At 43.5% G+C, this 12,771-nt stretch overlaps 1 protein-coding gene across 1 annotated transcript in view; it reads left to right on the top strand.

Moving 5' to 3' along the window:
• The window catches only part of LOC134654587 (E3 ubiquitin-protein ligase UBR1), a 47,300-nt gene that overhangs the window by 15,139 nt on the left and 19,390 nt on the right, over positions 1-12,771 (top strand). The window contains exons 7-15 of the mRNA XM_063510056.1: positions 124-226; positions 2,016-2,158; positions 4,692-4,805; positions 5,495-5,745; positions 7,396-7,574; positions 8,864-9,061; positions 10,089-10,275; positions 11,039-11,224; positions 12,211-12,359. Coding sequence (XP_063366126.1) covers positions 124-226; positions 2,016-2,158; positions 4,692-4,805; positions 5,495-5,745; positions 7,396-7,574; positions 8,864-9,061; positions 10,089-10,275; positions 11,039-11,224; positions 12,211-12,359 — 1,510 coding nt within the window. The remainder of the gene's footprint in view (positions 1-123; positions 227-2,015; positions 2,159-4,691; positions 4,806-5,494; positions 5,746-7,395; positions 7,575-8,863; positions 9,062-10,088; positions 10,276-11,038; positions 11,225-12,210; positions 12,360-12,771) is intronic.

The following is a 12,771-nucleotide window of genomic DNA, read 5'->3' as shown; positions in this document are numbered from 1 at the left end:
GCTGCACGCCCAACTCGAGCGTCCACTCAGGCCTTACACTAAGATATTTTCCGTTACCGAAAAGCGACTGGTAAATGTCAAATGATAATAATTCATAGTAATGTTTTACGCATGCAATTTCAGGTTAAAAGATGCGGAGAGAGAACGGGATCCGCTGCAGATCTTAGACCAGCCGGATTGCTACTGCACAGTGCTTTATAACGACGAAACGCATACGTTTGAACAGGTCAGTTTTAAAACATACATCATTAATAGAGACTGCGGCACGCTTTTGGCGGTCTTTGAATTCTTATATCTGGTCCATACCGCCTGTGCAGCATATATCGCCGGCAGTGAAGGCGGTTTGTGCCGGGTATATGCTCAGAGTTTAAACAGACATAAAATCGCATCAGGGGGTGACGAGAAAGTCATGAGTAGCGACAGGGTATCTTGAGAATGTGTTTAGTTAAGAACGTTGAAAATTTCTATATACATATCGAAGTAAGAAGTAACAATGTATGTTATGTATATCGTTGTCTGAGTACCCACAACACAAGCCTTCATGAGCTTACTGTGGGACTTAGTCAATCTGTGTAATAATGTCCGTTTTTAGGGTTCCGTAGCCAAATGGCAAAAAACGGAACCCTTATGGATTCGTCATGTCTGTCTGTCTGTCCGTCCGTCTGTTTGTCCGTTCGTATATCACAGCCACTTTTTTCCGAAACTATAAGAACTATAATGTTGAAACTTGGTAAGTAGATGTATTTTGTGAACCGCATTAAGATTTTCATACTAAAATAGAAAAAAAAACAATTATTTTTGGGGGTTCCCCATACTTAGAACTGAAACTCAAAAAAAATGTTTTCATCAAACCCATACGTGTGGGGTATCTATCTTAAAAAATGATATTGAGGTTTCTAATATCATTTTTTTCTTAACTGAATAGTTTGCGCGAGAGATACTTCCAAAGTGGTAAAATGTGTCCCCCCCCCCTGTAACTTCTAAAATAAGAGAATGATAAAACTAAAAAAAATATATGATGTACATTACCATGTAAACTTCCACCGAAAATTGGTTTGAACGAGATCTAGCAAGTAGTTTTTTTTTAATACGTCATAAATCGCCTAAATACGGAACCCTTCATGGGCGAGTCCGACTCGCACTTGGCCGCTTTTTATTAGCCTACGTGTGTGTCCCAGTGCTGGGCAAAGGCCTCCCCTCTCCTTTTCCAATCCTCCCTGTGCTGAGCAAGATCCCGCCAATCCCGCTGTAATGCATCCAAGTCGCCCCGCCATCTCTTTCTCGGTCTGCCTCTGCCTCGACTACACTGGGGATGCCAGCTAGTGACTCTTTTGGCGGCCATCTGTCATCATGCATCCGGCAGACATGTCCAGCCCAGTCCCACTTTAAGCTTTGGATTCCTCCGAAAACGGTGCCGTCATATGACGGCCGTCATATAGCGGCCGCAAAAGACGGCCGTCTTTACGGTAGCGACATGTGGAAAGTACCACGGCGTCATAACACACCGTCATCCACCAAGGTCAAAGCGGCAAATTTGAAAAATGTAGGCGCGATGGGATAACGTCCTATAGAAAATTTGAATTTCGCGCCTTTTCCTACTGACAAGATTTGCTTGATCATCTATAATTTACTTGGACGATGAAATATCATCAGAAGAGGAAAATAATCGTAGTATGGAATCATTTATTCAAATCTCGTGTCATTTATTCAAAATGGCGTCACCGCTATCTAATAAAACGTTCACGAAACTATCGACACCGTCATGACGGCCGTCATCTTACGTTACGTTGACAATCAACGTAACGTAACGCCGTCTAGGAAACCGCGCCATCTTGTTTACATAGACAACGTTCTAGTGACGTCAGTCAACGCTATATAGCGGCCGTAATATGACGGCACCGTTTTCGGAGGAATCTAAAGCTTTAGCCTGGCGGTCTTCACCATCGGGTTTTGGAGCGAAACTCTGTGTTCTTCACCCTATAATATTAATTTATTATTAATTGTTGTTGTCACAGGTGATAACCACCCTGACCCGCGTGATGAAGGTGAACCACCGCGACGCCGTGGAACTGGTGTCCCTAATCGACCGCGAGGGCCGCGCGCTCGTCAAGTGCAGCTCCTTCCAGGTCTGCGATAAACTCAAGAACGACATCGAGATGTGAGTCACTGTGAATTTATATCATGAATCTAGTATTTTAACTGGATCGTGCATGAGGGGTGGGGGGAAAAGACCGCTATTATAGTTTGTCCTTGTCACAGTCTCACATTTTTTTTATTCCCCACCGTAAATTAGTATCGATTATGGTGGGCAAAAAATAAATTCGACCAATCATAGTGTCGCATTGCGTATGTTTTGTCCCTCACGGAGGCACGCGTTATACCACTTCTATAGGATCCTACCTTCTATGATTTATATGTACATTTTACTGTACCCCATATTTGTATGTACAGTCACCACACGGGTTTGTTAGGCCATTTAGGGTCGTAGCTAAATTGGTTGTTCCATACTTACGCTATGGAATCACCAGTTTAGCTAGAACCCTAAATGGCTTAACAATCGCGGAGCGTGATGGTATCATCCGTGGGCTGGTTGCAATGTTCTTTGTGATCTTAAGAATTTTCTTTCCACCCGATTAATTAAGCTCCTGTAGAGGAAACGAATTATTGATTACAAGCGTCTCGGTCGCTTATTTGGACTTTGTTTAGTCAAATTAAATTTATAAAGACTTCTAATAAACGGGTGGAAGATATCGAAAAAAAATCACAGACTGGCAGTAGTGATTGTAATGTAAAAAACATTTCAATTTGCTGACGGCTATTCAGAAATTGTTAAATATACTTTAACGAAACTGTACATAAATAATGAATTGAATCGTAAAGTGTGATATAGTTTAAATAAACCCCTATTAGCAGCTTTAGTTATGCACAAAATCTAAGTTGTTATCATAAACTATCTGGCAAAGGGTTCCTACTTGTTTATACCTATTACACTTTACTATTGAATATTACATTTTATTGATTCGCCATAAACATGCAGTCCATTTAAAGTTTGTAACTTGTAATACAAATGGCAACGTCGTCCTAATGTAAGGACTTCACAACATATTTCATCATATGATAAGTTCATAGATTTCTTGAGACGGACTCCTGACCACAGCTATCAAATAAAAATATATAGCAAAATTGTAAAAAGCAAACAATTGCGAGTTAATCATTCTTTGGTCGATCAATATATATGTATTTTATTTAAATATCCGATAGCTTCGGTCAACTTCAATTACTTGCCTGACCACTTCAACATATATATTGGTGGTGGTGTGGTATAAAATACGAAAAAAAATTACTTGATCGATTTTGTATGATACTGGGACTTTTTGTCTTGACACATAAAGCCCGCTTTACAATAAATAATTATCTTATTGCAAAATCATACAGAAAGATATTATGATAATGTCCCATAATCAAACATTACTGGACCTAACATAATTAGACCATGAATTACAATTTTAAAACCTTTAAATACAGGTTGCTATTTAGGTAGTTAGTGACTAACATTAGTCTTAAGTTTCTCTCTAACTAACCCTTTTTTGCTTGACTCTAATCTGCATACTTTCCTTGTTTTGCGTGCGTATCATTGCCATCAAATACGACAAAGGAGAATTCCACAAATATGTCACTTATGGACGCTATTCTTTTAACCTTTTATAAGGCATAAGGGTGTCAGATATTATGCAAAAATGAACCCTATCACTATGAAACAAAGTTCAAAGTCATGTGGAAAATATATTCCCTCTGCCGTATAAAGGCTTAAATACTTCTGAATATGCTAAGAAGCCATATTTTGGTTAAAAGACATTCAAATTTAAACCAAATCTTGGCTTCCAAAACAATACCAATGGAATGCTCCCAAAATTTTGTGAAAATGTCTATACTCACTAGACGCGACCTTGTGTTATTTTATAATTGAACGATGTTTACTTTGATGGCAATGTTATGAGGGCTGCTATTCGACATTTGCACAAGTGATCGTGATCTTGATTGAGATATTTAAAACTTCGCGGACCACTTCAAGTGTCTCTGGACCAGCATTTCCCAAACTATGGCTCGCGAGCGCATTTTGAGTGGGCCCTAAATGAAACATAAGACGAGATGCCGACCGATCGGGTTAACAGCCGCTAATATCTCCAACTGTCTACAACAAGCTGCCAGTAACTATAACCTCAGCTCCTTCTGTAGATTGTTTTAAAAGAAAACTGAAAAGTTCTTAAATGGCAGTTCTAAAAATTCTTAAATGGCAGGTTAACGAATAGTTAATCACATTTATTTGAACCTTTATTTATTAACTAAATTTATTACATATTTATATTATTATACACAATTGACATGTAATATTATTGATATTATAAATAAAAATGAATGAATGAATAATATTTCATGCTCCCTATTTAACACTGCCAAAAAGTAAGTCGCAAATTCGGCAGTTTTAGTTAGGTGGGTCGGAGCCCAGTTAGCTTTGGGAGCCACTGCTCTGGACCATCAGTGGTCCGCGGACCGGTTAAAAACCCCATATCTAGTGCGTAAGTTGCATAACTAAGTCAAACGCGTTTTGTCAAGATCACTGTCGCCAATGTCGATAGCGCCGTACGCTGTTGGGCTCGGTTGTGTGTGAGCGGTGTTACCATGTTAACCAGCTGCACGGCGATGTTCGAAAGGTTCACGTCCCGCACCGGTCCCGCGCTGAAGGTCCTCGTCATGCACGCGCACGTGCTAGCACACCAGACGTTCGCCATGAAGCTATTACAATGGTAAGTCTTTATTTTTTTCTTTCTCGCACTGTGTCTCTAAGCGCCACTCGCACCATCCCGCTAACCCGGGGTTAAACCGTTAACCCAACGTCAAATTGTACTGGTAGCCATGGTAACTCCAGGTTTAACTGGTTAACCCTGGATTAGTGCATGGTGCAAAAGGCCCTAAGTCTCTCGCATGTTCGGTCACCATAAATATGATGAACCTACAGGTTTCTTCGTACAGATCAGTGGGTAGGAATAGGGCTCGGTTAATGTTAACAACCGATGCAAGGGGTAAAAATGTTGGGGGTGTATTAGCACAGCTGTTAAACTATTCGAGGCACTCTATCATGGGTTTGGTAAGTTCCCCTTTAATCTTAGGCATCTCTAATGAAGTCGTAGTCATGATGCACGATGGTAAAGTGTTGATTTAAACCTCGGGCTAGGTGGTAAGTAGTTTTTATTACACTATTTAGACCTCTCCCAAATGTGAACTAATTCAAAACAAATTGAGTAATGACAACGTTTAAACATTAAACTAATCATAAATTATACAAGAAATACATTTTTTAAATACACGATTTTATTTTTATTGTTAAGACTTATGAAAGTCGTATATCTAACCGAATTAAACTTATGATGTATCCCAAATCTTAACTAACAAATCAAACTCTAAATCCCATTTATATCACAAAAAACTCCCCCAGGCTCCAAAACTTCGTAGCGCAAGAGCCTTCACTCCGCCTCGCGGTGTCACTAGTAGCTCTCGGCGAAGACGCCGGGCCCATCGGCGCTACCTCCCTCAGCGGCGGCGGCGGGGTGGCCGTCGGCGTTATGCAGAACGACTGTCGGATGTGGAAGGCCGCTAGGACTGCGTGGCATAGGCTGCTCATCGCTACGACGCTCATGGATTACACTACTAAGAAGACTATGGCTATATTGTTCACTAAAAACTATGGTAAGTGTCCCAAGTAACTCTCGGCGAAGACGCCGGGCCCATCGGCGCTACCTCCCTCAGCGGCGGCGGCGTGGCCGTCGGCGTTATGCAGAACGACTGTCGGATGTGGAAGGCCGCTAGGACTGCGTGGCATAGGCTGCTCATCGCTACGACGCTCATGGATTATACTACTAAGAAGACTATGGCTATATTGTTCACTAAAAACTATGGTAAGTGTCCCAAGTAACTCTCGGCGAAGACGCCGGGCCCATCGGCGCTACCTCCCTCAGCGGCGGCGGCGTGGCCGTCGGCGTTATGCAGAACGACTGTCGGATGTGGAAGGCCGCTAGGACTGCGTGGCATAGACTGCTCATCGCTACGACGCTCATGGATTATACTACTAAGAAGACTATGGCTATACTGTTCACTAAGAACTATGGTAAGTGTCCCAAGTAACTCTCGGCGAAGACGCCGGGCCCATCGGCGCTACCTCCCTCAGCGGCGGCGGCGGCGTGGCCGTCGGCGTTATGCAGAACGACTGTCGGATGTGGAAGGCCGCTAGGACTGCGTGGCATAGGCTGCTCATCGCTACGACGCTCATGGATTACACTACTAAGAAGACTATGGCTATATTGTTCACTAAAAACTATGGTAAGTGTCCCAAGTAACTCTCGGCGAAGACGCCGGGCCCATCGGCGCTACCTCCCTCGGCGGCGGCGGCGTGGCCGTCGGCGTTATGCAGAACGACTGTCGGATGTGGAAGGCCGCTAGGACTGCGTGGCATAGGCTGCTCATCGCTACGACGCTCATGGATTACACTACTAAGAAGACTATGGCTATATTGTTCACTAAAAACTATGGTAAGTGTCCCAAGTAACTCTCGGCGAAGACGCCGGGCCCATCGGCGCTACCTCCCTCGGCGGCGGCGGCGTGGCCGTCGGCGTTATGCAGAACGACTGTCGGATGTGGAAGGCCGCTAGGACTGCGTGGCATAGGCTGCTCATCGCTACGACGCTCATGGATTATACTACTAAGAAGACTATGGCTATATTGTTCACTAAGAACTATGGTAAGTGTCCCAAGCGGCGCTACCTCCCTCAGCGGCGGCGGCGGCGTGGCCGTCGGCGTTATGCAGAACGACTGTCGGATGTGGAAGGCCGCTCGGACTGCGTGGCATAGGCTGCTCATCGCTACGACGCTCATGGATTATACTACTAAGAAGACTATGGCTATATTGTTCACTAAGAACTATGGTAAGTGTCCCAAGCGGCGCTACCTCCCTCAGCGGCGGCGGCGGCGTGGCCGTCGGCGTTATGCAGAACGACTGTCGGATGTGGAAGGCCGCTAGGACTGCGTGGCATAGGCTGCTCATCGCTACGACGCTCATGGATTATACTACTAAGAAGACTATGGCTATATTGTTCACTAAGAACTATAGTAAGTGCAGACTATTAGGGACAGCTAGATCTAGCTAGATAGATCTGTATGAGAAAACGAAAAAAACTCACAAACACTATCTCCAAAATTGGCCTCATGGTCTCGTAGTACAAGTTTAACTATACAATCTTACAGTTTCTGATGTCCCTTCACTACCCATTGAATTACTTACCCTAATAAGAAGAGTGACAATCTTTATCAATACGACAAATGACTTTTTTTTTTCTATTCCAGGCTCGATCCTCAAGGACTTCATCCGTGACGACCACGACCACTCGTTCTCCGTCTCGTCTCTCTCCGTACAACTGTACACTCCGCCTACATTAGCCCAGCATCTAATCGCCAAGCATGACGCGTTGTTCGTGGTCATGAACACGTTTGTGAGCGAGTGCAACAGACGGATCAATAGCAAGGTACTGTCTCACTCTAACTTGTCTATTTCCATACAACTGTACTCTCCGCCTACATTAGCCCAACATCTAATAGCCAAGCATGACGCGCGGTTCGTGGTCATGAACACGTTCGTGAGCGAGTGCAACAGACGGATTAATAGCAAGGTACTGTCTCACTCTAACCCGTCTCTCTCCGTACTACTGTACACTCCGCCTACATTAGCCCAGCATCTAATAGCCAAGCATGACGCGCTGTTCGTGGTCATGAACACATTCGTGAGCGAGTGCAACAGACGGATCAATAGCAAGGTACTGTCTCACTCTAACTTGTCTCTCTCCGTACAACTGTATTTTCCGCCTACATTAGCCCAACATCTAATCGCCAAGCATGACGCGTTGTTCGTGGTCATGAACACGTTCGTGAGCGAGTGCAACAGACGGATCAATAGCAAGGTACTGTCTCACTCTAACCCGTCTCTCTCCGTACAACTGTACACTCCGCCTACATTAGCCCAGCATCTAATCGCCAAGCATGACGCGTTGTTCGTGGTCATGAACACGTTCGTGAGCGAGTGCAACAGACGGATCAATAGCAAGGTACTGTCTCACTCTAACCCGTCTCTCTCCGTACAACTGTACACTCCGCCTACATTAGCCCAGCATCTAATCGCCAAGCATGACGCGTTGTTCGTGGTCATGAACACGTTCGTGAGCGAGTGCAACAGACGGATCAATAGCAAGGTACTGTCTCACTCTAACTTGTCTCTGTCCGTACAACTGTACACTCCGCATACATTAGCTCAACATCTAATAGCTAAGCATGACGTGCTGTTCGTAGTTATGAATACTTTCGTCGGTGCAAGAGCAAGGTACTAACAGAAATGAAGTATGATAGACCTTATTTCGTTGCAATAAGGTTTACGGATGGTCTTTTAACTGTACGGTTGAGCCAGCGGGCGAAGTATTCCGCAGGATCTTGGCACGACTTCAGTACTGACAAGAGTGCAAGTATATTTCTAAACTCCTCACCCGCTTAGCTGCTGGTGCTTGTTGTACATCGTTCATCCCTATGTCACTATTTATTATATGGGTCAGTTGTTATAAGGCTCTGGCCTCCCGTTTAAGCCACATGCTGCACACAATGTGTTGCTGTTGCATACCTATGGCCTCAACCGGAGTCCAAAGCCTATTCGAAAGACTCATTGGAATTTCAACCTTAACATTCTGATTAAAGGTTCAGATTATATTGCGCTTCGTGAAACTAATTGACAACTGTGGTACTTCTACTTACACTAACCTTTTGTCCCCAGGGTCGCCTAGAGTTCGACCGCAACCACGTCTCTATGGCGTTCAAACGCGCCCAGTTCGTCCTTTACGACGTGAAGTACCTGCTCGGGTCCTTGCCGACCAGTTTCGATGACGACCTGAGGAAGGGCTTCCTGCACGGATTGTCGCTGATGCTGAACCTGCTGGTGATGATGCAGGGTATGGACTCTGTGGTCAGACAGGTGAGTAACTAATGTATGTTGTATCTGTACATTCACCACACGGGATTGTTAAGCCATTTAGGGTCCTAGCTAAATTGGTTTTGATGCGGTTTTTTTTAAATACATAGAGTGATTCAAGAGGAAGATTTAAGTATAATTTGTTAACACGTGCGAAGCCGGGGCGGGTCGCTAGTAACTTATAAGGTTTTGCCTTTCGAGCATAACATTTCTTTCCAGTTGAGTTATGATTTTTAGCCTTAAAATTCTTGAAATTCAAGACTCGTAAGTGTACCGTTTGTTACTGTGGACGTGGGACCCGTTTCTCAAAAGCTTGTAACTTGTAATACAAGTGGAAGTCCCTTTCTAACAAAAGCTGTCAAAAAGTGACATCCGCTTGCATTACAAGTTACAACATTTTGAGAAACGGGTCCCTGTTATACACGCCTTCATAAATAAATAAATAAATATCAGGGGACATCTTATACAGAGCAACCTAGCCCCAAACTAAGCAAAGCTTGTACTATGGGTGCTAAGCGACGATATACATACTTAAATAGATAAATACATACTTATATACATATAAACACATGACTCAGGAACAAATATCTGTGCTCGTCACACAAATAAATGCCCTTACATTCGAACCCAGACAGATTGATTCCTGTTTACCACATCGACCATATTCAATTCAATTCAAATATTTATTAATAAAATACAATTTTACACGTCATAAATAATTACTATTCTATATTTAAATTACATTACTATATTTACATTTAATTATCAATATTACACTAGGTACATTATTTATTATAAATTAATATTAATATTACGTGCAGCCCTCATGTGCCATTCCTAAATGAAGAATTCATTCAACGAATAGTAGGCAGCAGAGCCTAGGTATTTTTTAAGTTTCAGTACGAATGGATTATTGCTATTCGCAGTTTTAATGTCTTCAGAGACACGGTTATAGATTTTGGGGCAGATTGTGTGCAGACATTTTTTTTTGTCTTCCATTTGTCACATCTAATTAAAACCGTGTTCACAGGTTGGTCAACACATGGAATATGAACCCGAATGGGAGTCCGCGTTCAACCTGCACGTGAAGCTAGCTCACAGCATCACTCTCTCCTTAGAGTGGTGTGCGTTAGAACGCGCGCTGTGCGCTTCCGCGTATCGCATGGCGTTGCGCCGTCACGCCGACACTATCACCTACCAGCCGAGACAAGTCAAAGGTATTATTAACCTTATATAAGGGTGAATCAACTTCTTCCTGTCACTCGTTGCCATGGTTACGTTCTCCCATAGACTAGGAATCCTCTAGACGGAGTTTAGAGCAATTATTTCATGAAACCGATGCTGCCAAAAATACGGGGGTGCGGGGGGACGAGGTGAGCGAATCCCGTGCCGTGATTGGTCCGTTCAAAGACACGGACCAATCACGGCACGGGATTGACTCGAAGATGGAGTAAAACTACCGTATAAGTGGCAGAGGGGGTAGCGTTACTATGCTCAGTCTAGAGGATGTCTTGTCTGTGCGTTCTCCTGGGTCAAACTTTAAAACCAGATTTTTAGACATGTAAATTCAACAAACACGCTTTTTTGTGATACTTATAACCTTTTCCATTGCTGAAAAAGTTGGTGTACAATGTCTTCTAACAAACTATGCTACTATTGTCTCTTGGCTGACCGGACAGAATAACAACAAGAAATAGTTGATCAACACATAAACAGCCCATACATCTGGCAGCCATACAAAAAATAATTCCAAATTAGCTACTGAAATTCGAACTTTTAGTGTCGGAAATAGAGACGATTTTGATTTGTTTGACAATTTAACGAAACCGGCGTGAAGTACTAGGCGACCTTGTAGCCTAAATTAAAAACTTAACATAAGCCGACCCTCCCACGCGCACTGGCCCTATAACATTGTGAACCTTAATGCAACTAGATAAGGTTCAAAATCGTCGAAACATGTTACATCACCTTATTTTTCAGAACTCGGCAACCAATCAGCATCAGTGATACCCTACGACGTGTCTACCGAGCCCGTTTCCATCCACCGGCCCCTGTCCCGGTTCCTGGCCGGTCTTCATCTGTCGCTACACAAGCACGGCTTGAACTACCACAGCCCCGAGTTCGACCGCCAGGACCGACCGAAGCCTCCGCCTGAGGAACTTATTGGTGAGTTGCTCAAATGTATAGCCTCCAAGGGCCCAGCCATACAAACAAAACATCCAAAATTGGCCACTAATTTGAACCTAAATTTTAGGAAATAGGATTGAAAATTGAACGAAACAAAGCAAAAGCGACTAACAGTTTTGAATGATTCATGGTTAGTTTCACTAGACAAAATGTAATCACGGTTCATATCCCAGTCGATATAAGTCTAGTAAAAGCGACTCTGTTCCAATTGACCATGGTTTAAATTACATCGAACTGAATAGGTTTATTGGTAGGACCTTGGACCTTAGGAAGATATGCTATCCAAGCCTATTTAGCCCGAGATAAACGTATATAAAAATCACAAGACAGTTCGCACCCCGCTGCAGAACGGCTGTCTATCACATGGTCGGTGCAACGCGGTGTTCGTCAGCCGATTTGTCACGAGTCGGTTTTTTTTTTAATGAATTAAACTACTCCGACGTAAATGAAAATGTTGTGATGGTCGGGGGGTGTTACTAGACCAGATAAAATTAGAAACGGACATGTAAGAGGTAGTTTCATGGTAGCTCCAATACTTGAAAAATTACAGAAGGTCAACTAAGATGGTACGGACACGTTATGCGAAGAGACGATGACAATGTGGTTCGTAAGGCGCTGGAATTGCCTGAAAAAAAACGCGGTAAAGGGCGCCCGCCCGGCACCTGGTGGACAAACATGACCCGAACAATAAAGCATGCCAATTTAGACATAAAGACAATCCAGGACAGAAGTGCCTGGCGTAAATTAATTAGGAAAGCCGACCCCACCTAAAGTGGGAAAAGGGAAAGAAGAAGGAGGAGGTTTGTTAGCGCGGATTGAAGATGCGACACGGCTTACAGACTCACGGCCTTTCTGTCCAAACGACGCGCGACACGCCAAGGATTCTGAAGCAGTCTTGTTTCGTTTTAGGCAGATATTTTAAAAGTATCCTAAAGTAATCGTAATTTATTTTTGTTTGATTGCAGAGCCGGTGCTGCGTACGATGGCCATGATCGCGCAGGTCCACGCCGGCATGTGGCGGCGGAACGGGTTCGCGTTGCTCAACCAGCTGTACTTCTACCACAACGTCAAGTGCCGCGCCGAGATGCTGGACAGAGACGTCGTCATGCTGCAGGTGTGTACATAATACATTCCCTCTCTTTCGTCATTGCTAACTATAGTTGGTCAAACCAAATTGTCAGTAAACAGTAAATAAGAGCAAAAAAACTATATACTCATCCTCATCCTAAAGGGTGCCAGTACTAGTGTAAGACAAAGATAGTATGATTCTCTCTGCCAATGTTTGAAATGAGACAGTCCTTTGACAAACTATAATTAATTGTTCGGAGCCAAGGGTCCGAAATCCGACATTTCCTGCTCAACTTATTTGTAAGATTTCACAAGATTTCTTGATCAATAAAAAAGTGCCCCCGCGACTTCCAAAAAAAGCATACAGGCCATAAAAAAGGTTATAAAAGCACCGAGTTGCATTTTCGACGTTTAAATGTGTTGCCATATCAGTATTATGCCCTTCAAGTATTACTCGT

The sequence above is a fragment of the Cydia amplana genome, chromosome 15 (genome assembly GCF_948474715.1).
Source record: "Cydia amplana chromosome 15, ilCydAmpl1.1, whole genome shotgun sequence".
NCBI lineage: Eukaryota > Metazoa > Arthropoda > Insecta > Lepidoptera > Tortricidae > Cydia > Cydia amplana.
Note: the sequence above shows the minus strand (reverse complement) of the source record. Positions and strands in the feature narration are given on the sequence as shown.